This window comes from Pseudopipra pipra, chromosome 20 (assembly GCF_036250125.1).
Source record: "Pseudopipra pipra isolate bDixPip1 chromosome 20, bDixPip1.hap1, whole genome shotgun sequence".
NCBI lineage: Eukaryota > Metazoa > Chordata > Aves > Passeriformes > Pipridae > Pseudopipra > Pseudopipra pipra.
This window is the reverse complement of record NC_087568.1, coordinates 4,060,699-4,082,920: the sequence shown is the minus strand read 5'-3', so window position 1 is coordinate 4,082,920 and position 22,222 is coordinate 4,060,699. Positions and strand designations below refer to the sequence as shown.

General features: G+C 53.9%; 1 protein-coding gene across 8 annotated transcripts in view; it reads right to left on the bottom strand.

Moving 5' to 3' along the window:
- The window catches only part of RALGDS (ral guanine nucleotide dissociation stimulator), a 58,608-nt gene that overhangs the window by 17,753 nt on the left and 18,633 nt on the right, over nucleotides 1–22,222 (bottom strand). For 2 of the 8 annotated variants that reach the window (XM_064676793.1, XM_064676798.1), the window contains exon 1: nucleotides 7,342–7,645. The exons of 4 other annotated variants lie outside the window; for them this stretch is intronic. In XM_064676793.1, the coding sequence (XP_064532863.1) occupies nucleotides 7,342–7,521 (180 nt within the window). In that variant the 5' untranslated portion in view covers nucleotides 7,522–7,645. Of the gene's footprint in view, nucleotides 1–7,341; nucleotides 7,713–15,515; nucleotides 15,543–22,222 lie in introns of those variants that run through there. 2 more of the 8 variants (XM_064676796.1, XM_064676797.1) reach the window with 2 other exon arrangements.

Here is a 22,222-nt window from a genome sequence, read left to right as displayed (position 1 = left end):
GCACCTGCAACAGCCCATCTGTGCCTGCTCAGGAACCCTGGGCATCGGGATTTCAACCTGGCACTGGGTCATCCAGGCATTTGCAGGCAAACATTCCCTCATACTCTTTCACAGGAGCTAAAACACCACACGGGTGAGCCTGTTCCTCCTGGCCATGGCACTCTGGTGAGCCAGTACAGGCACGCTCCCACCCCGACTCGTCTGTTCCTGCCACCCTGCCCTGTTCATCCTCTGGGATTACCAGCCACAGGTGAGCATCCCTGCAGTTCATCCTCTCATTTAATAAAATGATTTTGGGGAACACATCATGGGATACCCAAAAAGCTGAAGTGCACAATGACCACGAGGCAGCATCAATGCAAAGAGGGTAGAGGTGCCCACCTTCCTTTCCTTTGACAGTGCCTGGATAAGACCAGTCAAGCCTCCAACAGCCCCAATCCTCCCAGAGCTGAGGAACACGCTAACATCCATGGGAATGAGGGTTGGGAGAGATGGAGTTTGTGGAATACCCACCCCCCAAGAAGCACCTCGGGGAATAAGTGTTTGCTATGACACTGGTATGAGCCATAGCTACGCTCTGAGTCACCCCAGCGCTCCGAGGGAGGGACCAGCCAGGCCTGTCCTGGTGCCAGCTCTCGCTGTTGCAACCAGGACTGGATCGAGCAAACCACATTGTCTGAAAACCCAGTAATCCCAGTGCCAGTCACCAGCAACGGGCACCGCCAACGCATTGCTCAGCAGGAGCATCTGACCAGCAGAACTGCAGCTGGGACCAAATGCCCATTAAAAATATCATCAAAAGCCAACAAATAGCAACATTTGGAGAAAAGCTGGGCTGCCTAAAGATGAAAAACCAACCCGAGCGTTGGCCTTGCTCTGAATGGTCCACAGTGATCGCTGGGGTCGCAGCATGGGAGGACTGGGGGTGACACCATCAGCCCCAGCTCACACCTCCCACATCCTCCAGCTCCTGCTGCTCCAGTGCACGAAGCCAGACCTCACTGGCAGCAGGCCACCAGCTGAGCCTTTCAGACAGGTGTCTGAGCAAAATCTCTGAAGTTTTGGCCTAAACCGGATGATGAGGTCCTGAACCCCCCAATCACACAAAGGTGTGCGTGCTCCAGCATCCTTATTCACTTCCCAGGGCTGAGCTTTCACCCTGCCAGTCCCAGGCAACGTGCTTTGCTTTGCCCAGCTTGGCTGAACGATGGTTTCCTGGAGTTTGTTCCAGCTCTAAGAGGCAAACCCAAAGCAAACACATCATTTCACAGAGGAACACGCTGGCTGGAGCCTGGGGCAGGCTCTCAGCTTGTGAGTCTCCATGGAGACCCAACCACTGCAAAGAGCAGGGAAAGGGTGCGTGGTTTTGCTCCATCACATGAAAAGAAGTTCTGGTAAGACGGGTAGTGAAGCCTTTGAAAAGCAGGTTTCCACACAAGCCCTGGGCTCAGCTGCTGTTTGCTGAAGTGTGGTAAGCAGAGGGCAAAGCCGCTCTAAAAATAATGCCTCAGCATTCCAGATGAAGTTGCCTCTGCTGAGTTTCCTCTCCAATCTGCCCTGTTTGCAAGTTGGACCAACTTTTTTTCCTCCCCTGTCAGCTCTGAGGACTCGGCTGGTGCCTGGCAGCCAGAGCCATCTCCATCCTGTCTCTGGGGTGTCACCAGGCAGCTGTGCCCACCGGCACCCAGCACCCCACGTGTGGAGCAGGAAAACGCCCTTTCCCGTCCCAGCATGTTTCTGACAGCAGGGCTCATGGAAATACCAACTGTGTAATGAAAACAAACCCGCTGCTGCAGAGCTAAGCAAGTGAAACAGGCCACACCATGTGCCCCTGCGTGTGCTTAATCTCCACTGACATTTGGCTGTCACATAACTTCTGACCCTCAGGTAGAGAGAACTTGGCATTATCTAACGTGGAAGTGCTGCCCTACAAAAACCTGTGCCAACAGAGCCCCTGGAACGTAACCAAAAACTGGAGAGGTGATTTGCATAATGTCACAAAAACAAACCAAACAAAATCAGGTGGAGAGGGACAGAGGTTTTGGGTGCTGCAGTCACCACTTCACTGCACCAAAAGAGACCAGTGTTTGCTCACTGCAGCCCACACAACCACATGGCCCAGGCAGAGAATTAGGAAAGGACCTTCCTGACACCTCTGGGAGAGCTGCTCCTAGCTGTTAAAGAGAACAAAAGCCCTTCTGCAAACTCTAGATGACCCCTGAGCACAGCTACCCCTGTGCCAGCCTGTGAGCCCAGAGCAGCCCTCACACCTCTGCCCCTCTGCAATCCCCTCCCCGTGACTCCCTTCAGACGGCCAACCTGCAAGCCTGGGGAGCAGCTGGGATTACTGGGATTAGTGCTCCATGCCAGAGCTCCCTTCCCCTAACGACTCAGGAGCAAAGTCCAAATGCATCTTTATTGGAGCTGCGTGAGCCAGGAGGGCTGGGGCTGCTGCGAGGGGCAGGTGAGTCCCCACACGGGGAATGAGACAAACTGACAACTCAAGTATCCAAACATGGGAAATGAGACAACTGATGTATCCAAACATCAAAGCCCTTCCCTTGCTGCTGGGTTTCCCAGGCAGGCACATGCTGCAGCCAGAGGCTGCCACACAGTTTCAGAGTGATGCTTAACATGTCCCCCCTCCTAAGAGCCCTCGTGCCAGCCCCACCTTTCAGCCTACAGGTGCTTCTCTCTGCAGAACGAAGGTCCCACAGACCCCTGGAGCAAAGGCACACATTTGGGAACAGCCAGGGATGCTGCCCTGGGATCTAACCCAGCGCTGTGCACACTAACAGCACGGGATGAACGCATCGATCTGGGGAAGGTACAAGTACTAAAACTCGAAGTCTTTCTCCCCAAGGCCTGAGAAATGTTTCAAACCCCAAAAACCCCCTCACCAAGACCCCACAGGTGCCATCCCACCAAAGCAATGCACAGACTCCGACCTGCCATGAGCTGTGCCGGAGCCCCTCGGGCCCCCCGCCAGCAGCTCAGCCAGCTTTGTATCCAAATCCTGCTCCTTAGCAACCACATTTTTTTCCCCCCTCTTGCTGAGTCCGTGGGAGATGAAGAAATATTTGAGAACTGAAACAGCCCTGCTGCAAGGATATATTTAAATAAAAGGAACATGCCCACTTGAAAGCCGGTCATTAGGCAGCTCTGGAGATAACGGCCTTAGAGAAAGTGTGAGCAGGGGATACCCAGCCTTTAAATGTGGTCTAGAGTGACCTAAATAAGCTCTCTGTTCCTTCAGTTACACATCCCTGGGGGACACAGCGGATGGCAATTAGAGAGCTCAGAAGGGTGATGGAGGAGCCGCTGGTGGTGAAGCCCTTCCTACAGCCAGACCGACCACGGTGGCCCTAAAAGCAGGTCATGCTCTGGCCCTAATTGTGGGGTGGTCACAGCCAGCCCAGCTCTCAAACAGTGGTGGGTTCCGGCTGAGCAAGACCCATCCCTGCAGGCATGGCCAGCCTGATGCTCCTTTTGCTCATCACACCCCAAAGCCAGGCACAGGGAAGCAGGGAAATACTCCAAGACTGCATTTAGTTGCTCCTGCCTGTTGATCCCACCCTAATAGCCAGAGGGCTGGAGTGGAGGAATAGTGTGATCTGGGGGGGCTTGAAGCACCCTGAGCTGCAGCACAGGACCTCCTGCCTCCCCCACTGCAGGGAGCCCTGGGAGCAATTCCAATGCACAGGAGTGGCCTGGGGAGGGTGTGGGGGGTGTCCCATTCAGCCTGTAAATAAACAAAGATTTCAGTTTCCTGGGTTGCCAGTCTGGGACTAAATCCACTAAAACCTCAGCAAGATCCCAGCATGGGGATTCCCAGCCCTATGGAAACATGGCATGGCAGCCTCTGAGTAACACAATTCTTATACAAACACATTCAGAAGCCTCTCTCCAACTTCTCTCCAACCATATCAAATAATAATAAAAAAATCCCTCCCACCTCTGTTATTCCTACTGTGCATCAGCCACCAACAACCAGCATCTCAGCCTGCTCCCGGCCTCACCTCCGGCTCCAAACCTCCCTGGAAGTGAGCCAGAAGGTAGGTCCCCATCCAAGAAATACCAGCAGATGATGTTCATCAGGCAAATTGCAAGGGACATATCAGGTTGTGCCTGGGGGAGGAGAACAGGCTGGGAGAAAAGGATCTTATTCCAAAGGCACCATAGGAAGCTAAAAGAAAATGGCTTTTAAGAGATATCTTCGCCCCTCCCTCCTAGCTGTAAAGAACAAGCACTGACCTCCGAGGCATTTGGGCTGAGCCATTCAAGTTTTCAAGGATGCATTTAGCAGCTGAAAATCTAATTGTTCAGAAAACAAACAGAGCCAGAACAGCAAGGACAGGAGCTTTTTTAATAAGCGTCAGCCCAGCCTTGTCTAGAGGCTCAGCAACATCAGCTTCATGAAAGTTTCAGTCTGTGTCATCTGCAGTGGTGTTTAGGGCATGCTTGGCCAGCAGGACCAGGAGAAGGGCCACAAAATTCGCTTTGTGGCTCCTGCTGGACAGGAAGGATTGACACTCACTGCTGATTTGGGACAGACTGGAACTGGAAAGGTCAAAACAAAAGATCTGCAAAGCTGCTCAGTCAATCAGAGCAGTTGAGACAGTTTAAATTTTCCATCCCCTGTGGTTAAAATCACGGCAAGAACACTTGGCTCAGGTGGCCAGGAAGCCTCCGAGTGATGCCTGGTGATCGATACCGTTGCCGCGGGATACAGGCAAAGTCTTCCCTGCTGACATCCACAGGGGCCCAGCAAGGAGCAGAGAACGAGATCCACATTCCCTGCAACCTGCCCAGCAGCTTTCCAGGGATCCTCTATTCCCTGTGGGACCAGACTGTCCACCCATGAGTTGGCACAGCTCTGCCGAAACCAGCTCTGTCCCAGTGCTGGGAACACGGTGAGCCCGCGGAGCACAGATCCCTCTGGCAGAGGTGTCAGCACCAGGCTCCCACTGCAGATCCGGGGCCATCATCAGGGCTTGGCAAAAACACTGATGGTCTCTGGAGGTTTTCCTGTTCAAATAATCTGCCTTCTCCTCTCAGCATGCATCCTGCAGAGTAACTCTACCCGAGGATCACAGCCACGCCAGGCTCCTGCCACCACAGTTGTCACAACGCTGACACTTTTTTCCTTTCCCCAGTTGTGAACCGAACATGATGGAGGTTTATCAGCTCTCTGAGCATCCCAAAGCTGCTTGGGCAGCCATGGGTCACCATATACCCCTCTGAGATGCCCCTTTTCTTGCCATCACTTGCAAATGGATGGTACAGAGAAAGGAGGAATTTGTCTGCAAGTTGTTCAGGGCTGGGAGGAAAGCCTGAGCCATCAGATGCTGGGACTGTGATCCGACCATTACACAGCACAGACCATGTACAGCCCAGAACAGAAATCTGGGCAAAGACAACTTCAGAGCAGGTCTGGCTGGCAGTCCTGTCTCTGTGCCATGCTCGGGTGAGCAGGGGTTTGCTCAGTGCCAGTGGGGGCCAAGCAAAGCCTCCCTGAGCCCTGGTCACTTTTCCTTCACAGCCCCCAAGATGATGCCAAACCCTCTCCTGACCACCAGAGCCTCCTCCAGCCGGGATGCACAGGGGCTTGCTGGGGTGTGTGGGGGCTGCAGTGCCAGGCAGGCTCTCCCCTGGGATGAGAGGAGCAGCACACGCTGCATCACCCCCTCTTTTCCTCCCCCCTCCTCTTGCTCTCCCTGCCAAAAGCGCGGCCCCTCAACCTCCCGGAGCGCCGCGGGCCGGCGAGGCTGGACTTCCTGCCAGGCATAACACGAACCAGATGATGTTCTCCAAACGATGTCAGTACGCCCACCCCCAGGAGAGAGCAGCAGGGAGGGGAGAGGGGGGAAAAATAAGCTGGATGGAGCTTTCCTGAACTCTCGGCAGAGCTGATGAGCCGCTGCCACCAGGCCAGAGGTGAACCGATACAGCGAGCCTGAGGTCATCCCTTCCTGTCCGTGGCTGACCAAGACTTCCCATCACAGGTTATGGGGTAGATTGTTTGGCACTGGGAGAAGGAGCCATTGCCCCTCAAAACACTGGCTGCCCTTGGCAGATATCTGCACAGTAACTAAAGAGGCTTTAGTGGTGATTCCCCCCCTCCACTACCCCCATTCCAGTGGGAAGCATCTAGAGCAGCACATCTGCAGCTGGCTCTAAATCCCAGCAAAGCCAGACTTGCTGACCCTTGCTGATATTAACCCCTGCACCACCAGCATACAGGGCTGGGAATTCTGGATGCCAAAACCTTCCTCCAGCTGAGCCTCTCCTGACACACCGTTTGCTCCCCATCAGTGACACTCCCATCACACCGATGACGATCATCCATTACTAAGATAAAAGGCCCAGCTCTGACTCAGATTATTTTGGGTGCCTTTGCATAGAACTGCCATCAATAAACCACCTGGGCCTCACAGGGACCATTCTGACTTTGAACAACCCGAGGTCGAATTCAAACAAGCACAAATATTCTACATCCTCCAGGAAAGTCCTCCCAGTGCCCGTAACCTTCCCAGAGGACACTTTTGTGGTTTGGACAAGCCTGAAGGCTTTTACAAGCAGCTCAGATCTGAGCAGCCTCCTGCCGCCAAAGTCTCAAATAAAATATTAAAAGCCCCCAGTTTTAACCATCTGCCCCTTTCCCTGGGTGGCTGGAGGGAGAGTGTCTGGTTTCTCCCAGCAGAGCCCGGCAGCTGCCTGCCAGTCTAGGGCACACGGACTCACCACAAAAAAAGCTAAGCAGGAGCATCCCTTTATTTAGTAAAATGAAACACCCAAAAGTAGCTAAAGGGGCCTACAAGAAGTCTGGAGAGGGAGTTTAGAAAGGACATGCAATGATAGGACAGGGAAAATAGCTTTAAGATGAAGGAGGGTAGATTTAGATTAGATATTAGGAAAAAATTCTTCCCTGTAAGGGTGGTGGGGCCCTTTCCCATGTTTCCAGAGAAGCTGTGGCTGCCCTATCCCTGGAAGTGTCCAAGGCCAGGTTGGATGGGGCTCAGAGCAACCTAGTCTAGTGGAAGGTTTCTCTGCCCATGGCAGGGGGTTGAAACGAGATGAGCCTTTAAGGTCCCTCCCAACCCAAACCACTCCGTGATTCTACAAAACAGAATTCTGTGAAACATCCTACGTGTAACAGGCTGCCTACAACGAATTCCCTCACCAAACTCCAGGCCAGCTCTGCCAGTAAGGCAGAGAACCCCAAACTAAAGAGGGGAGTGCACCAGGGCCCGCTTCGCCGCGGGCTGAGCCCTCTTCCTCCCCCCCTCGCAAACTCCCGGCAGCAGCGACGCCCCATCTCCACCCGCATCCCGCACTCACCTCCAGCGGGGGCAGGTCGGGGTCGAGCTGCGTGAAGCTGTGCAGCACCACGGGGCTGCTCTCGCCGGCCACCTCCAGCCTGACGCCGCCCCAGAGGCTCCGCGCCCGCCGGCAGCCCTCGAACATCCTCTCGGGGCCGGCGGGGACATGGTGCTGCGGGGCGCGGCGGCGGCTCACCATGGGCAGCTCCACCGCATCCCCGGCCCCGCGCCCCGCCGCCGGCCCCGCCAGACCCCCGGGCTGCCCGGGGAGCCGCAGCGGGGAGCTGGGGGGATGTGCCCGGGGCAGCCGGGGGGTGTCTGGAGGCGGCGGGCGGGGAGAACCGCGGCGGTGCGGTGCGGTGCCGTGCGGGAGCTCCCGCAGCAGCGGGGCAGGCGCCGGGAGCCCGCAGCCGCCCCCGCGCCGAGCCAGCGGGCTGATGTCACGGCGGGGCCGGCGAGGCTGTAAACCAGGCACTGGATTTCCTCCCGCAGCCTCCGCCCGCCCCGGGGGCCGGCCCGGCTCGGCTCGGCCCCCGCGGGGAGGGGGGACGGGGAAACGGGAGGCGTGAAAACCCCCGAGGCCACAAAAAGGGGCGGCGGGAGCGGGGCTGATGCTCGGGGGGATGCGGGAGCGGGGCTGATGCTCGGGGGGGATGCGTGGGCGGTGCTGGCCGGAGGAAACACCGGGGTGTTAACGGGGGTGGGAGGGAGCGAAGTCACACAGGTGACAGCGGCCCTGGAGGAGGATCGTAAAGCACCTGGGGTTCACGCGCCACCACCCAAAGAAAAAAAGTACTAGATGCAAGCGCATGAATATTTAAGAGCACGTGTTTTCATCCGAACAGACAAGTTTTATCTCAGCCCATGAGCTCAGCCCCCGCCAGCAGCGCTCAGAGCGCTGCCCAGCCCCTCGCTGGCCACAGCTGGGCTTTATGGGGTGACAGGACGGGCAGGCAGTGTCCCCCGGGAGATGAAGGGATGTGACCGAGGCCCCGCAGCGAGTCGGTGCCAGGAGCAGGGTCTGACCCCTTCCCCGTGCCAGGCCCCCCCAAGCACCAAGGCACCTGAGCTCAGCCCAGCAGGGACTCAGGGAAAGCAAAACAGGCCTGGGGGACAGCAGGGCTGCAGATCCCACTTTAGAGAACCCCCGAGCCTCCGAGATGATGCTGAACCCCTGCAACATAATTTTGTTTTCAGACGCAAAGAGAAACGGGGAAAACTGTTTGTCATTCATCATCCCCCTGCGCTGAGCACAGCGTGCTCCTGCCCTCCCCTGCTCTTCCCCTTCCCTCCTCACACGCTGCCGAGAAACTGCATCACAGGGTCCGGGCAGTCGCTGCTGACACCGCCAAAACCCGGACTTTTATGCCTCAGCTCCCTCCACAGCTGAAATAACATCAGCCTCCCAGGGCCTTCCAGCCCTGTGGCTTTATTTCCAATGAGAACATGGAGCCAAGGCTCACACGTCCAGCTCTTCCCAGGGCACCCGCAGCTCCTGCCCAGGCAGGAAAGGATTAACAAAGCTGCCAGGGATGTGACAGGCTTCAAACTGGAAAGTTTACCAGGCAGGAAGATGAGCCAGGACAACACGGGCTATTGTCCTGCTTATCTGGAGCCAAAGAGGGTCAAAGGGGACTTCCTGGACAGCCTGGGAAAGGGGAGCCAGCCCAACAGCAGAGCCTTGCAGTGCCCATGGCAGCCCAGCACCTCTGGGATGCTCTTTGGGGGGTGACACAGGTTTTAACACAGCAGAGATCCAGCCCTGATCCCCACCCAGGTCACTGGAGCTTTCTCTGCTGCAGAAGGATGTGATGATGCTCCGTGCAGAGGTGTCCTCAGACCCACTGACACACCATGCAGGAACCACGTGATGCTGCCAGATGTGCTACCAAACTCATCAGTGGTGTGCATCACTTGGCTCAGGACATGCCAAAACTGGAGGCAGTGCCCAGTTCTCCAGCAGGCATCAGTGTTGCCTCTCTGGCCTATAAAGTATTTGGGAGGGAGATTCTGCTTTGGTGTTTGAGCCCTAGGGCAGTGTAATCATGGCCCATCACTGGAATCGCCAGGCACTGCTCGAGTGCACATCACAAACAACAGCACCACTCATTTTCACTTTGGCAAAACCCTCCAGCTTCGTGTGACCTCTACAGAAAGATGCAGCTCTGTTTGATGGGCAATTTTCACCGGTCCCTTGGTTGACCACTAACGATGGTTTCAGGGGAAAAACACTTCTGATAATGGATAATAAATAATATAAGGCAGGAAGGCAACTGCAAGGGTTTAAAAATAGCCAGTCAGTTTCCTTTCTCCTCTCCTGGGAACCTTCTGGGTCTGAAAAGCAAAACACTCAAAGCGGGGTCAGGAGCCCAAGTTCAGGATGTTTTCTCAGCGTAACTAACCCCAAACACTCAGCCGTCAGGGGCAAGGTTCTTGAAAATCATGAGATTCAAAACAAATAACTTTTCAGAGCTTCTAATTTGCCTCTAAGCACACAGCTGAAAGGCAACAGGCAGGATCACACCCTCAGGTTTCTCCCCTGCACCCCCTGAAGGTCTGGAAATCATTGCAAAACGCAATTAATTTATATGCACGTGACTTCAGGGATTTAAGAAAATGATCCACACTTGGGTGACTCATTAAAAAAATATACTATCAATTTACATTTGGCAAACTGAGCAAAAAAACTTTTCACAAGACACTGATTTTTCTGCACTGATGTCAGCAGTAAATGTCCCATCGACCCTGGCGGGCCCAGGAACTGGGTGCTGTGGGAAACCCGGCACTTTGTGTCTTTCCACCACTCCAAAATCAGCACTTGGCTGAATAAATACAAACCCACACAGCCAGCACCGGAGCACCTACAGATCACCCATCTCTGCTCCTCTGCCACAGTCTCCAGGCTTTCCCTCTTGGTCAATAACACGGAGTGGGTAAATGCAGGCAGGCTTTTGCAAACTCTAAGCCAGTTTTCTGGTTTAGGAATCAATTTAGGTGAATCTGATGGGGTCAGGACCTGCAGATTCAGACTTTATATGTTCAGTTAATAACTGGACTCTGAGCACATACAGGCTCATACATGTGGGTCTTTGAGCATCCCCCTCATCTCCATCCTCCAGCCCTCCGAGCTCCTGCCTTTCTTCACTTTCATCTCACTGTTCTGCTGCTGAGCTGGGCTTTCCAGCATATTTCCTACAGGGCAAAACTCACAGTGACCCAGTTCTTGTGCTCAATATTTGCTGCAGGGGTTTTTTTCCCACCAAGCCACGGGCTGAGCGAGCAAGGCTGCCCCCCCCCCCCTCCCCGAGCATCCCTCAGAAACACTTCCATGGGGGTTGGTGGCATCCAGCTGCCTGAAAACACCCCAGTGCTCCTGCCACACCCCCAGGGCACGTGCTGGCACCACCTCAAAAAAGCCATATTTTCTTTGAGTCTCAGTGAAGCTGCAGCAGGAGACGCCAAGAAGCGAGAACAGCTGATCTCAGCCCTGACCAGAGGAGGCAGGAATCAGCCCCATCACCTCCAGCTGAGCCCCTCTGGAGCATCACACACCTCCAGCTTTCCCTGCTGGAGCAGCAAGGGAACCAGGACCCAAACCAGCGGCCTCTGACAGGAACTGGGCTGGTTTATGTGGGAGTTGCAACATTATCCGGCCTCTGTCCCAAGCTCTGGCACCGACTCCCGAGGCGCGTCTGTGTCAGGCTCCAAAATGGAGCCGAGAGCACTTCCTTCTATTGTGGGGCTGGGGAAGCCCTTCGTGCTGATGTTTTTAAGGCACTTCAGAGGAAAAGTGCTACCGATGGAAAAGAATTATTAACTCAAGGTTAGGCATTAAGCCCTGGATCAAAATTTTTTGGACATCCCGATTTTAATTTGGAAGACTTCCATCTTCCACTGCCCGGGCTCAACTGTAAGGTTATTGTATAAGCAACAATAACAGTATAAAAATAAACTAGTACTATCTCTTCCACTTCAGGACAAAGGAAAAACCTCCAAGCTTGGGAGAGAAAGGAAAACAATGTCACTGCTCTGTTCACACAATCTGTATATAGATGTCAGATTACAGCAACTGCTCCCAAAATTTGGGGACCAACAGATCACAGCCAGCCCTCAGGCCCTCCCAGACCCAGTTCTTGCTTGCAAACATGATCAGTGCCCCAATTTAACCAGATTGTAGGGGTGAGCCACCCACCACTTGCCAGTGGATTTTAGGAAGTTCTCTGCTGAGTATTTCAGATCCAGTCGGATCACTCGCTCTGCCTCCAGGTTTTGGGCGTTTCTCGGGGCCGTTTCCCAGTGGATTAGGCACTATGAACTCTTTGTGCTGGCAAGGGAGGAAGGCTGGCTCAGGCTCTCCTGCACTTTGTGCCCCTTCTGCCAGGGGCACCTGTTCCCCAGCTGCAGCACCCCCTCCTCCCCACAGCCCCCCATGGGCAGCTACTGATTTGGCACCGGGTTAATTCAGGAGCACAGCTCTCTCCTCCGTGCCAAACATCCAACACGGCAAGGCAAGCCCCTAATTACTGTCAGTTCCTAGCAGAGGAAGCACACCAAATCCCTGGGCAATTAGGATCTAAAACTCTCCATCCAGCTATTCTGTGTTTCATTTCCTGCAGCCCCTGTGCACAGCTGGGCTACGGCATCTCCTGCAGAGGCTGCCGGCTCCCGAAGCTCAGCGATGGCAATGCAATTATTCCACGAGCCTTGGAGACTCAAGAGCTTGCAGGAATATTTCTCCTCCATCCTACTCCCTGCACCATCTATTTGGCTGTAGTAGAATCGTAGAATCACAGACTGGTTTGGGTTGGAAGGGACCATAAAGCCCATGTCGTTCCACCCCCTGCCATGGGCAGGGACACCTTCCACTATCCCAGGTTGCTCCAAGCTCCATCCGAGCTGCCCTTGAACACTTCCAGGGATGGGGCAGGCACAGCTTCTCTGGACAACCTGTGCCAGTCCCTCACCACCCTCAGAGCAAAGAATTTCTTCCTAATATCTAATCCAAATCTACCCTCCTTCACTTTAAAGCCATTCCCCCTTGTCCTGTCGCTCACGACCCTTGTCCAAAGTCCCTCTCCAGCTCTCTTGGAGCCACTTTAGGCACTGGAGGGGACTCCAAGGTCTCCCTGGAGCCTTCTCTTCTCCAGACAACTTGTTAAATATTTGTGGGTGTTCCGTTAGAGCAGCAAGTGACAACACAAACCTCTGGTTTTCAGGCTTTCTGACCTCTAAAAGCTCATCAGAACAAGGCCAACATGGGTAGGGACCAAGCCACTTTCTCAGGAAGTGACCACAGCACACTTTGAGCAGGCACCTAGATTCCTTCACAGCAAGGCACGGCACAGCATTTACAGTGAAACGAAAGTACTCAGAAAAATAAAAGGCAAGATATAACTACTAACATTAAATATGCCCAGAAAGCCAAAGACAACAGGGTCCACGCTGTGAAAAGCACCGAGACAGTGGTGCTTACAGTGTTTTGGCAGAGGGAGGCAGGGAAGCAAGGACCAAAGCTCACCCTGAGCTCGTTGTTTCGAGAGGATCACAAGACACCCAGTGAGTTTTGTTGCAGACCATCCCCACGTTTAGAGGAAGCTGCAGCTGCAGCTCTGGGTCACACTCTTCCCTTTCCACGTGCTCCTCCACGCCGGCTGTGACACTCCCTGGAGTGCAGAGTTCAGCAGGCATTAAGCTGCTGAAGCCTGACACGCTGCAGACACACCAGAGCTCCCCTGGTAAAGACTATTATTTCTTGAGCTGTTGGTCTTTAAAGGCAGCTTTTATCTCCCTATCACCTTTCTGCCAGAATGTTTCAGTCAGCTCTTTTAACAAATACCACCTAAGGTGCTTGTAACCAAAAGAAAAACAGGAAAAACATTTTTCTGTGTTGCTTAGCAATCAGTGTGTGACGAGTTCAAGCCTTCCAGGTGCTCTGTTATTGTAATTTCCATCCCTGCTTGCTTGGGCCCTCTGCATAACAGTCAGGGAAAGAAAAATCACCGGTAGAAAAGAGGAGAAAGGTTACAAAGCCACAAAAATTTGCAAGGAAAGATGGGAATGGGTGTAGCCCCGGAAGGTAAGGGAAACTCATTTCTGAAATCAAACCAGCCTTTGTCATCTGCCACAAAAGTTAAATTACATAGTGAGATTTCATTAGATATTGGAAACACACATCTACCACCTGGGTGGATAAGGAACACAGCGAAGCTCTGGCTCTGCTCGCCTTTCAAAAACCCACCCAAGGGCAGGCAGTGCATTTTTCCACTGATGACAACCAGCCAAAATGACACGTTCAGCTGAATCGTGTAAAAGGAGAATCGCAGAAACAAGAGGCTCTGGCAACTGATCCACAGAGAAATCCCAGTGGAGAGGAAAGAACCCTTGCTCGGCAGAGCTCCTGTTCCTGCTCACCAGCTCCCACCCCAGCCCGTGTTCCAGCCCTGCTCTCACCTGTGCCTTCCCTGGCTGGCACAGGTGAGCTGTGCTACTGCAGGGAGGTGACAGGTACACCCACCTCACCTGTGCCAGACAGACAGGGAACTTGGACCAGCCTGTAGGTCCCATGCTCCAGCAGGGGAGTGGGAAGTCAGCTTTTATTCCAGCTGTCACCCCGCTGGCTCCTTTCCTGGGCTGGAGAAGGTGAGGGGAGGCTTCCCCCTGCTCTCTACCTGGGTGACAGCTCCTGCCAGCACATACAGGGCATCACTGAGCACATCTGTTATCCCTGGGGACGTGCTCTGACCCCACACTGCTTGTTCTCCTTGGGGACAGGGATGGAGATTGGTGTCTCTGTCACCACCCCAGCACACTCAGACTCAGCTCCCTGAACCTGATCAGCACCATTCATTCCCCTGCTGCTGGAATTACATGTCTGGACGCAGGTAAGGGAGGGAATGGTACCACAGAGCTGCTAAGAAGTCCAGAAGAAAAGTGATGCCTCAGCACAAGCATAGGGAAGAAGCATATGGAGTTGATGCATTGCACGAGATTAAATTATGTCCAAAGGCCAGCTTAAACATGGAGCCAAACAGGCTGCAAGGCCCTGGGCTGCAGTGCTGAGCTGATCTGAACAGCTACAGGTAGGAGAACAAATTTACACATACTACAAAGAGTTATCCCAGTATAGGAATATGGTGGAACAGATTTAAATGCCAGATCCTGGAAATAAGCGAAGCAACAGCAAGGTGTCCTCCACACATAACATTAATAACACAAATAAATAACTGAGATTACTTAAACTAAGAAACCCAGTTAAACAGGAACAAAGCCCCTTAAGAGGGGATATGAAAAGGTTGTTCCAACAATGGTCCTGTATCTCCTTTGACCGCACAAACATCAGGGAAAGCATAAATCAAAACCCAGACGCGTCGGAAAGCCGCCGGCGAAGCTGCAGGAAAGCTGACTTGATCTGAAGTGAGGAGTGAAACCTTGGAGCCAGGCTCCAGCGGAGGGAAGAGCTGATGTGATTGAAAGTGAGCAGCCAGGAGAGGAGCCAGAGGGCCCGGAGCAGCCGCAGGGATGAGGGAGAGGAGCTGCAGGAGGAGCTCCGGAGGAGAGACATCCAGCAGCTGGACCAGTACACCCTGGTGCTGACACCACACAGCCCCTGCCAAGTCCTTTGGGCCAAATTCACCTCTGGGTCTGGGCTGGGATGCAGTGAGTGGACATGAAAACATTCTGCTTTAACAGCCTGAGCACACACTTACTGGTGTTGGCCACGTGAGAGTCAGGAAAAGAGGCTGGCAGGAGCTGGAAAGGGAAAGTTTCATTGCCCAGCCCTGAGCCGAGTATTGCAGAGATGAAACAAACAGTGACATGGCTGAAAAGTCAATTAAGAATTGGAAAAGTCTTTTAGTATTCCCAGGTATTGTTAGACCCTCAGACAAAGGATGTTTAAAAAAAAAATTATTTTCCCTTTGGTAATTACCACTTTAAAAGGTTTCCGCTCCGCATTGTTTTAGTGGGGGAAGTTATTCCAGGGCCTCTCTTCGTGGCCAGCAGAAATCTTTTTGTTGTGGGTTTTTGGCAAGGAGGAGCAGTGTTCTTCCAAACAATACTGTATGCTGGTGGCTGAGGGCCAGGTTTATCCCTCGGTTACAGTGGCACGAATATCAACAACCTTGTCGAGTGCCACTGAGTCACACCGTGACACTGAGTCCAGCCACAGCACCGCCGACCCTCCCAACTTGTTACCTTCGAGCCCATGATTTATGTTGTTTTTCCTTCAAGTCTTTGGCTCTGGGAATCACGTTGAGTGCCGAAGGATTTCAGTTTTCATTAAAACAAAAAGGTCATCCCATGAGCACTGGAACTACTCGTGTCGCTTCCTATGGTTTTGTGTCTCGAGACCGTTTTCGGTGCCTAAAAATGTACGAACTGAGAATGAAAATGTTTTTGTGGTTAAGTGTTTGTAAGAGGCATCTCCCACGTGGGTTTTCTCGTGTCTAATAATACATGAACTCATGGTACAGATGTTTTGGGGCATTTACAAGATTCTTTTCCTCCTCTCAACCATCTCATTTCATCATACTTGCCCAGACTTAATTATCTGCGAGCCCTCAGCCAAATGCGTGAAGCAGGCCAGCGGGTTCAGGAGTCATCTGGGGAGAGAGGACACAGGCAGACAGACACCGTGGCAGCATTAGCCTTAGTTTGGTAGGAAATTAGATTTTAAGCATTTTCTGGCTCCCCTAATTGCAGGGAAAACAGCGAGGAAACACGACCTGAGCTTTTGCAGGAGGGTCAGGGAGCAGACAGCCAGTGAAACGAGCTGCTCCCCGAGGGTCTCATCCCGCTTCAGTCAGAACTTCTGCAGCAGTGAGGCCCCATCCTGCCCCCGAGGAGCTTCTCCCACGGGCTGATCAATCCATCCCCTGCATCATTTTTTTAATCTCAGCAGGGAACATTAGGCCTGTACCAGTGGTTAATTACCCACTGCCACTCACAGCAGGCGGGTGAGGAGCCGTGTCAGGGTTTCCATTACACGCGGGCGCGTAACGCGGTGGCACGTGGGTGCCACGCCGGTGCCACGCCAGCCAGGGCACGCACTGAGTCACCCTTTAGCAACAGCCAAACCCTTGGGGAACTTCCCTTTCCCCCTCCTCACCCTGGCCTCCGTGGAGATTCACCCCCTGCCTTTTGCAAAGCTCCCTCCTGAGCGGCCTGGCAGTGAGAGGGTGGGCAGGGGGCACGGTTGGCACCCGAGGGCCCCTGGAAAGGGAGGTCTGTTGTAGGTCTCGGATGGAGTTTGGGCCATGCTGCGACCAGCTGGGCTGTCAGCAGCAGACAGGTCTGTGACACGTGGAGACTGACCCCGAAATAACTGGGGAGGGCTGGGAGGACCAGTTTGCCCCGGTGAGTGCAGAGGCATCGAGCCCTGAGCACTGGGAAAAGGTGGAGCTGCAGCCACTTGGCTCGTCTGCCTCCTCCCTTGTGCTTCCCGCATCCCTCCCGCCAAATAGAAAGGGAAATCCGGGATTTTCAGCTGCTTTTCATTCCCTCTTGCTCTGCACACAGCAGGGTGAGGAGGGATTAGTCTCCATTTCCTGCCTCCAGTCAGTTCCAGGGCTGCCCAGGCGGGAACCCCGGGCCAGGGGCTCCCCAACCCATGACCACGATGCTGCCAGACCCCACATCGCTGCAACAGCTGCCCCATCCTGCCTCCTGCTGCCCCCAGCACATCTCCCCAGAGCCCCCAGACGTGCCTCCCAGCTGCTCTGCTCGGTCAGCCCAGGCTCTGGCACCACAAACCACATTTCCCCTCCTTCCTCACTTGGTTGCAGTTTCTAACTTGTGCTTAGTTTCCAGTATGGGAAGTAGAAGTGCTGGGGAGGGCACTGTGATGAACGAAAAACCCCAGACTCTCAGAGCAATGCACGGAGGAACCTAAAGGGAGAAGAAAAGGATGAACAGAAAGGGGGTTATTAAGGGGGATTTTTGGGTGCTGCTTTCCTGGCAGGCAGGAGAACAAGTCCCCTCACCTCGGGTCGCCAGTGTTACTGGGGTGTTGCTCTTGCATTTGTTTCCCTGTCACCACCATCACAGCCAGACGCTACCAAGATTGTCACACAACTCATCCCAAACAGCTCCTCAACACCTCTGAGTGAAGGGCCTGATCCTGCTGGCTGTCCCCTGGAGCTCAGGGCCCAAATTAAAAAGGCAGGTGGCAGCTGTCAGCAGGATGGGATCGGGGATTCCCCACTCCTGGGCTGCCAGAGGGAGCAAAGACCTGATGTCCTGGTGCCAAGTGCTGCTGCAGCCCCAGCACGAGCCCAGAGAAGCCAGAAGAGGAGCGAGGACACGGGGCTGAGGAGATGCCTGCATGGGGCTGCACAGAGATGACCCAAGAAAACCAACAAATCAGCCTCTGGATGCGAACAGAACTTGGGATTCATAAAGTCAGGATTTTCAGTTATGACAGAGGAAATTCCTTGCCATAGAGGTACAGAGGAAGACAAGCACCTGAGACACTGCTCATGACCAGCATCTGTCTGGAGGTGATGCCTGAAAGCTGTGGATCAATCACAATACCAGGGTGTGCTCTGGGGCACATGCTGCCCTCTCCAGACCCTGTGCCTGATGCCACACACACGACTCCAAGAGCTGGGAGTCAAAACCCCAAATATCATATGTTCTGCCCAACCTGAAACTGAACCCCCAGGCCCCCCAGCCTGCTGCAGTACAGCATTGTCAAAGGACAGAGCAGCCAGGAGGAGCTGGGGAGAGCCATCTCCTTGGGGCAGGGGAGCCAATCTTTCCAGCAACGTTGATACCACAACAATGCAACTAAAGCACTCCAGGTTCACCTCAGACAGAGCCAACACCGAGCTGCATCTGGCTGTCCCCTGTCACTCAGGCTGTTTTACCACCTCGCACGTCCCACTGAAACCAAAGATGCTATTTGCATCTAAGCAGCATGTAACAGCCAGCACAGTGCCCAAACCGAGCTGCTGCAGGACAGGGCTCCTGTCAGGGATGCTCCTTAGCACTATTTGAAGCTCCCACAGCTAAATCCAGCCCTACCTGAATGCAGCAGCGGTGCCCATCTGTGCTTGGCAGTGCTTAAACAAAAGCAAATTGCTCTCTGATGCACCGGGACACCAGCGTGCTGCGAGGGGCGGGGGAGCTGCTGGAGACATGTGTTGGCTTTGGAGAGGTGCCGAGAGCCCCGGGGCACGTCGGGGCTGGCCGAGGAGCAGCGACTGTGTGTGACAGGAGGATGCTCCAGCAACACCATGGACCACAAGGGCACAGCTTGTGTCAGCAAGAAGTGGTGCCACCCACCTCTGCGGTGGCAGCCACATCTGAGGGCAGGCACGGTCCAGCTCGAGGCTTTCACTGCATGTCAAGGCACACCTCTGCTTCTGTGTTGCCACTCTCAGCTGTCTCAGCTGCTGCACAGCCCGGGGCTCTGGGCTGCTGGAACGTGGCGTAATTAAATAGGGACATCTCTGATGGAGTCCCTGGATGGGAGATGCCCTGGGCTATACCTGTGCTCTGTTGTGACATTTGTGGTTGTAAATGGGGCAAAACCTTCATCCCTCCTGTGTTTGCAGCTGGCATACTCCAAATCAAGTGGCTGTATTGATAACAGCCTTGTCCCTGGTCCAGCCCCCCACTGCTGGATGCAGCACGGGAGGCTGTGCAGAGCAGGAATGGAGCCACGGGCAGGAGACACCCACACCTACTGACTCACCACCTCTGCTTGGGGAGGGCAGGAGAGCCAGGGCCAAATTGTCCCTGTGCTCTGGCAAAGACCCCAAGCAGGCACTGAACACCCCACCTTGGATGGCCTGTGCTCTGCCAAACCAGCCAGTAACTGGGATTTGCCTTATTTGAGCACACGTGGGCACCGGGCAGCACTGGCAGCACTCACAGCACACTCCTGCAACAGCTGCTCCTGCAGGCACTGCCCTGGGCCCTGATGCACAGTGACAGATGAGAGCAAATTGCACTGACGGGTCCTTATTGAATCAAACTGTCAGGAGGCAGCTGCTCTGCGCCCAAACCACCACGTGTTGGGGTGCCCAGCCCCGGGGTGTGGGGATGGAGCCAACTACTGCCAGCAGCTCATGGGCACCAGGACTGACTGTGCAGCTGCCTCGGCAGTGCCCACAGCCAGGAGAAATGCTCTGCCGAGTTCCAGGGTCCCTGTGGCACCGTCAGGATGGAAAGTGAGAAAGTTGAACGCGCAGAGAGGAGATCCCATTTCACTTGAGAAAGGGAAAGTGCAAGAGGCAGAGGCTCTGCCTCCTGGAGATACACATCTACAGAGTAAAAGCTGCAAGAGGAGCAAATTCTCACATTGCCCTCAAACTTCAGACAGGGAAGTTGGTGCTGAAGGATGGGACGGAGGAGCAAAGAAACAGGGAAATGCTCTAGGAGGTCACCTTGAACATCAGTTCATGGTCTTAGCTATAGATAGGCTATAATGCCACCAAAATCAGTGGCTTTACCTTGCTGTACACCAGTCAGGGATGTGGCACTGGGTACTTCACCTCATCTTCTCTGCAGTGAGCACTAGCAAGCACAGCTCCAGCCAGGCCACTTATAAAAAGATATTCAAAGTAGATCAATAGAACAATTACTGGAAACATTGGCTCCTTCTGCACTTGCAATAAACAGAGAATTAGCACTGCTTTAATTAGCAATAACTCCATCAAGGCAGCAGGAAGAGTTGGGCGGACAATTCCAGCCCCTGTGGCAGTGGAGCACTGGCAAAGTGTTGGAAATCACAGGGAGCTGTGGCACAGGCGAGGCAGCCACCAGAGATCCACTGGCGTGGCCAAGCCTGATCTGCTGGCTGTGAATGGGCCAGGCACAGAGGCCTGGTGAACACCACACGTCCCAAAATCTGCAAATAGGATGTCTCAGAGGCGATAGTGCTCAGGCTGTGATGACAAACCCCCGGGCAGAATGAGCCCCAAGGCAGGCTGTACCCCAGGGTGCTGCGTCAGACACTGGCCAAGGCTCCAGAGGTTTGGGCTTTCATTCCACTTTGGCAACCCTCGTCTGCATGACTGCATCAACACTGTCCTGCTAACTGCTTATTTGCAGTAACCCTGATATTACTGGCCTGGCACTCCCCTGGCTGTGTTTCACTTGTTTGTTCAGATGAATACAGGCACATGAAGAAGTGAAGGCTCCAAGTGCTTTAGTACCAGTGACCCAAACACAGCAGCAACCAGTGACCCTTTCCCACATCCCTTTCCAGCCAGTGAAATGGTTCAGGCATCACACCCAATTATTCCCTTACTGCCCTTGCAGATGAGAATTCTATCTGGAATTCTTTTCCCATAGTTTATAGTTTTCTCCAAAGAAACTGAGTGACGATTCGCCGGAGGGGAAAGGAAAGTTTGGCCAGGGGCAGGGATGGAGGGACTTGTTGTTTTTGACTGCAACTGTGGTCAGGAAACGGTCCTAGTGCTCATTTTTAGCTCCTCCCTCTTGATAACATCTACCCTACACAGGCAGTGGAAAAGAAACAGCCTTTGATACGACCGAGTTTGATTCTCGGCCTGGCCCGTTGGCAGCACTGTCATTTCACCTCAGGCTTCAACCTGGGACTGACACCAGCACCGACTCCCTGGCCCCTCTTGACTCCCAGTTTGAGCCACTTGACTCCCAGTTAAAGCCTTCCCAGCTGGGCTGCAGCAGATGGCGAGTGGCTCTGCCCCAGCCCAGTCCTGCAGCAGGACAAGAGGCTTTGACCCCAGCTCACACCGTGGCCCACGGGCACCGCTGCAGTTGTGACCCACATGCAGCTCCCAGGGGGGAGCTGAGCCCCCCTGACCCAGCGCGTGGGAAGCACCTCCCTCCCAGCCACCAGGATTCAGCCTCCCAAGCTTCCCAAGGAAGGTGCATTCCAGCCCCTTCACAGTGCTGTGGACCATCCCCGCTGCAGGACACGACCCTCGAGTGCCAGCTGGATCCCTCGGGATCCAACAAGCACAGCCCTTCACTCCTTGGTGCACGGGAAGTAACACCATTCCCACCCACTCCCGCAAGGATTAATTAGTTATTTACGCAGCACTCCAAGGTGATACCGGTGCTGCAAACAGGAACAATGAAGCTGGAAATTAGTAGCTCATTACTGCTGATCTGAAAGTTCTTCTGTGTGCCAGAGGAAAACGTTTCACCCAGGATACCTGGGCTGCAGTCAGCTAAGACACTTAAAGCTCAACCGAACGAGGTCTCAAATGCAGCAGGGAATAAGCCTGTGCCACAGCAAACCTGGGAACTAATCGTTTGTTCCCATCACCAGCTCCTCCGAGCCTGGCTCTGAGGTCAAACCAAGCTTTTATCTTCTCCTGTATTTCAATATGCTGGGGAAAAAAAATAATATTAGAGGAATAAATTAGCATGTGAAATGTAATTTAACTAATTAGCTCGCTGGAGTGGAAAATATTTGCTAACCACTTTGAAGTCAAACCGACTGCACTTCTTGGGACACCACAGAGGAAAAAGGACAGAGGCAAAGATGGGGAGACCGCCAGGACAGGCTCTGGAGGATGCAAGTGCCCAAGCAGGACACTGAGATCTTCCCACGATCATTTCTCTTTTCTTCTCACTCTGTAGAGCTGCATTAAGTGTCCAAGTCAGAGACAGCAGTGCTGGGAGAGACCACGGCTGTGCTGCCATTTGCTGGACATTGCAACAAGGGGGGATTTCCCAGTGGTTTTCATCATGACACAGGGCTGGGTCAGCTGCTTGGAATCAGCCTGGGATGCCCTGAGATGCACAACCAACTCACCAGGCAGGAGGGATGCACTGGGACTGGGCAGCAGCATCCCACCACTGCGGGACATCGGTCCCTCCCAGCCCTGCGGGCTCCCACTGGCAGGGAGTGGATATTGCCAATTAAGCTGACAGACAACGTGCCATAAAGCTCCATCATAGTG